This window comes from Coturnix japonica, chromosome 1 (assembly GCF_001577835.2).
Source record: "Coturnix japonica isolate 7356 chromosome 1, Coturnix japonica 2.1, whole genome shotgun sequence".
NCBI classification, from domain to species: Eukaryota; Metazoa; Chordata; class Aves; order Galliformes; family Phasianidae; genus Coturnix; species Coturnix japonica.
This window is the reverse complement of record NC_029516.1, coordinates 133,070,118-133,073,565: the sequence shown is the minus strand read 5'-3', so window position 1 is coordinate 133,073,565 and position 3,448 is coordinate 133,070,118. Positions and strand designations below refer to the sequence as shown.

At 34.5% G+C, this 3,448-nt stretch overlaps 1 protein-coding gene across 8 annotated transcripts in view; it reads left to right on the top strand.

Moving 5' to 3' along the window:
- Positions 1-3,448, top strand: part of GPC5 (glypican 5) — a 519,876-nt gene that overhangs the window by 163,654 nt on the left and 352,774 nt on the right. The window contains exon 8 of one of the 8 annotated variants that reach the window (XR_004305915.1): positions 729-3,374. The exons of 6 other annotated variants lie outside the window; for them this stretch is intronic. Coding sequence is in view for 1 of the 2 variants with exons in the window: in XM_032442044.1 (XP_032297935.1) it covers positions 729-788 (60 nt within the window). In the remaining variant the exon portion in view is untranslated. Of the gene's footprint in view, positions 1-728; positions 3,375-3,448 lie in introns of those variants that run through there. One more of the 8 variants, XM_032442044.1, reaches the window with a different exon arrangement.

The following is a 3,448-nucleotide window of genomic DNA, read 5'->3' as shown; positions in this document are numbered from 1 at the left end:
CAGAGCAAGATCTGTAGCAGTCCCTCTGTACGGTTCTCTGTAGCATGAGAAGCAGGAAAGTCCTTGACTCTGTGCAAGAACTGCTCAGCGATAATTAAAACATCAGTGTGTTATCAACATTATTCTCATCCTAAATCCAAAACACAGCACCATACCAGCTATCAGGAAGAAAATTAACTTTATCTCAGTTGAAAGATGAAAGGACAACACACGACGTCAAAAATATACATCAGATTTCAGGATTGCAAATGCTTCTGTGTCTCTTGAGGGTGAAAATGCTTTCTTGACAGTTCTGTGATTGTAATCTTGTTCACAAAAGTAGTCTTTCTCTACTTTAAATTCAAAACACTTAAATTTATGTGAACACTCTGAGATGACTGTATGTCCTCAAAAACTATGTGTAAACTCAAACCTATATGGAGTATAGAGTAACAACAGAGAAAGAAAGAGTGATTAGGAGTTGAATGTATGCATTTCCCAGTGCTGGGATGCCTTGGGGGTAAATTGAGAGGAGTAGGTTACCAGCCACATTGTCAATAATTCAAATAAAACCTCAGTAACCTTCTCCCTGGTTTGTCTTATTTTTCACTAACAAGTTTAACTCAACAATATTAAAGGCTAATTGGAATCTCAATCGTTTAATACAAACGATCCTCATTTCTATATTGTACCTTCTAAAATAGGATTTGTGCTTGGATGATTTTTTTATTTTTTTTTAATTTCTCTAGGTGGACCTAACAAAAGGAAAACAATGTACACTGGACAGAGTTTTCTGGAACCAAGGCTAAGTTTTGAATTAGCTAAAGAAAAAAAAAATCCTTAACATTTATATTTTCCTGTTTTTCTCTTCTTCCTTTGAGCGTAAAGCACTGCACAGTGCACAGTTAGATAACATACATGTTGATGCAGTAGGAAGATACTATCAATTCTTACCCATTTAGTGCAGACAACAGTAGCACAGAAAACAAGACAGACTTTTCTAGCTATTTAGGTGGATAGTGACACTAACTGAAATATTCATTATAGTGCAGATGCTCTCTACAAAAGCCTATTTTGCACCTAAATTGTTTGCTGCTATAGCTGGTAAAAACTGCTTGTGTTAGGTTTCTCAACAAAAGAGGAACATTGTACTATCTTCTAATTTGAAAGTTAACGTGAAGTGAAGGAGAGTTGAGGGATTTGGGGTGAATTATACCTATGACAGTGTGAACTAGGGCACAGCTTTTTTTCTTATTTTAGAAAATCTGATCTATTTGCTATTGCAAAACCATGTGAAGTTTGTTTGGTTTTTTTTTTTTCCTTCTTTTATTTATTGATAATTTATCACTTATGCTCCTTGACTCCTATAAAAATAGATTTTTAATTTATTTCTCATACATTCTATCAGTCTCCCCATAATAGTGATTGTAGATTTCTCTAATAAAACAAGAAGATATTTTGTCCCCCTACCAAATAGAAATAGTGGCAATTTTACGAGTGAAAAGGAGCTTCAGGTGCCCTTAATTCCCAATCCCAATTTGGAAAGAAAAAGAATATAGGTACTGATATATAATAGAGACAGTATTGAGAGTTGAAGAGGTCTTCAGAACCCCAATGCTGCAGTCATAATGGTACATACACAACTTCCCATTAACTTTGATATGGCTGTACAGATGCCCAGGGGTCACTCTGTAAATGTTGAAAGTTGAAACATTCTTCTATAAATTCATTGAAGAATAAAAAAGTCCCTTTTTTTGTAAAGGCTTCACCTGCCAGTGGTTGTACACATAGATGAGATTTATATTGCATAATGTATCACAGTGGATACACTGTCAGATTTTTAACTAGCTAACCATATTAGGTGAATCTCTCATCTAAAATGCCTTGGGATTTGTACTTACTTATCTATTTGCTTGTTTGTTTTTGCATATGTGCTTCTCATACTTATAAATAAAAAATAAAAGAAAAACAAACAAACAAAAAAAAAAGAAGCAGGAGCCCTCTTAAATTTAAACATCTATTTAGATCTTTTTATGAATAGAGGAAGCTGTCAATGTCTAATTTCATATTTTAATTGGATAACGTAACCTTTGTAATGTGATCTCATGAGGCATAACAGAAGTGGTATAGGAAGTACACTTCATTCTGAGTGAAAGCCATTGTAAGAAATGTCTTGTCTCTGTACACTTTAAGTTGAAGACTGTTTTAAACAGCAGTGTTGTGGTTTACCTTTGCTAGTGGCCTTTCCATTTAGTGAATCAACTGCTGTGCAATGGCAGCCGTGCCAATTAGTACACAATCAACTAGAATATATTTTAAGAATTCAGCTTGAACATGACCTGCCTGTAGGGATCTGTATTTGTGTAAAGAGTTTCTGTTCTTATGGTTGAAGAATTATATTCATTATTTCTGATGTGGAACAATTGGAGTTTGCAGAGGTACATACAAGCCTCAGCTACTTGCAATGCAAACAGTGTTAAATCATTCCATTTTCTATATTCACAGACTAGCTTGATGGTGAACCAGAATGTGAGAGATATATCTAGAATAAAAAATAAAACAGGAAAGACATATCCTGTTAATAGATTATTATATTAGAATTGATACAGATTTTGATTGATGTAGATTGATTGAAACAGATTAAAATTTAATATAGCATAGTGAATCTCAATTAAACAAATAATATTTTTGGCGCTGCCCTTGCTCATTTAGTAAACTGCCAGCTACACCAGAATACATAGATGCTCTATATCATTAAGGGTGAATATATATTTTAATATTACATTACTATCTGTGTTCTTCCACAGCAGCTGAACTCCTGTTTAGTCCTGTTCTTTTCAAACTGTTTTTTGCAGTGAGACAAAATTTGCTACAATGTATTTTATTGAAATATTAAGGTATTTTTTCTGCAAATATTTCATACACCATCCTGAATAGTTTTGATTGCTATTTAAAAGGTTGAGTTAATTTTACAAATAAATTTTTTGAAGTGTAAGAATTCAGTTACTCTTTACCTTTGAACTTCTTTACGAGACATGCACTGTAAATTTTCTTAACACATGATTTTAGAAGTTGCATTAATTGAAGCTGTTATTTGCGCCCAAGTAAATGCCAATTACTTCCCTCATATGTTTTCTCACTGCTTTCTCTCACAGCTGCTACACAGTAGTTTTTTTACCCTTTCTTCAGTACATTTCCCCAGGGTGCTCACCCATGGCTGCTGGGACAGGTGATCTCTGCACTGGAGCCCTGGGATGCGGCTGTGTCCTTCATGAGGCAGCCCCAGCCATACCTTACAGAGGGTTTGTGCAAGCCCCACTGTCAGCTCCTTGTCACGGAAACCTTATACACCATTCTGATATTCTCGACTGAAATAAATACTATAATACTAAAGTAATAAAAGTTAGAGGAATAGTCCTCTATTCATCTTCTGACATACTTGTGAAACTATATTCCTAAAGAATGAGAA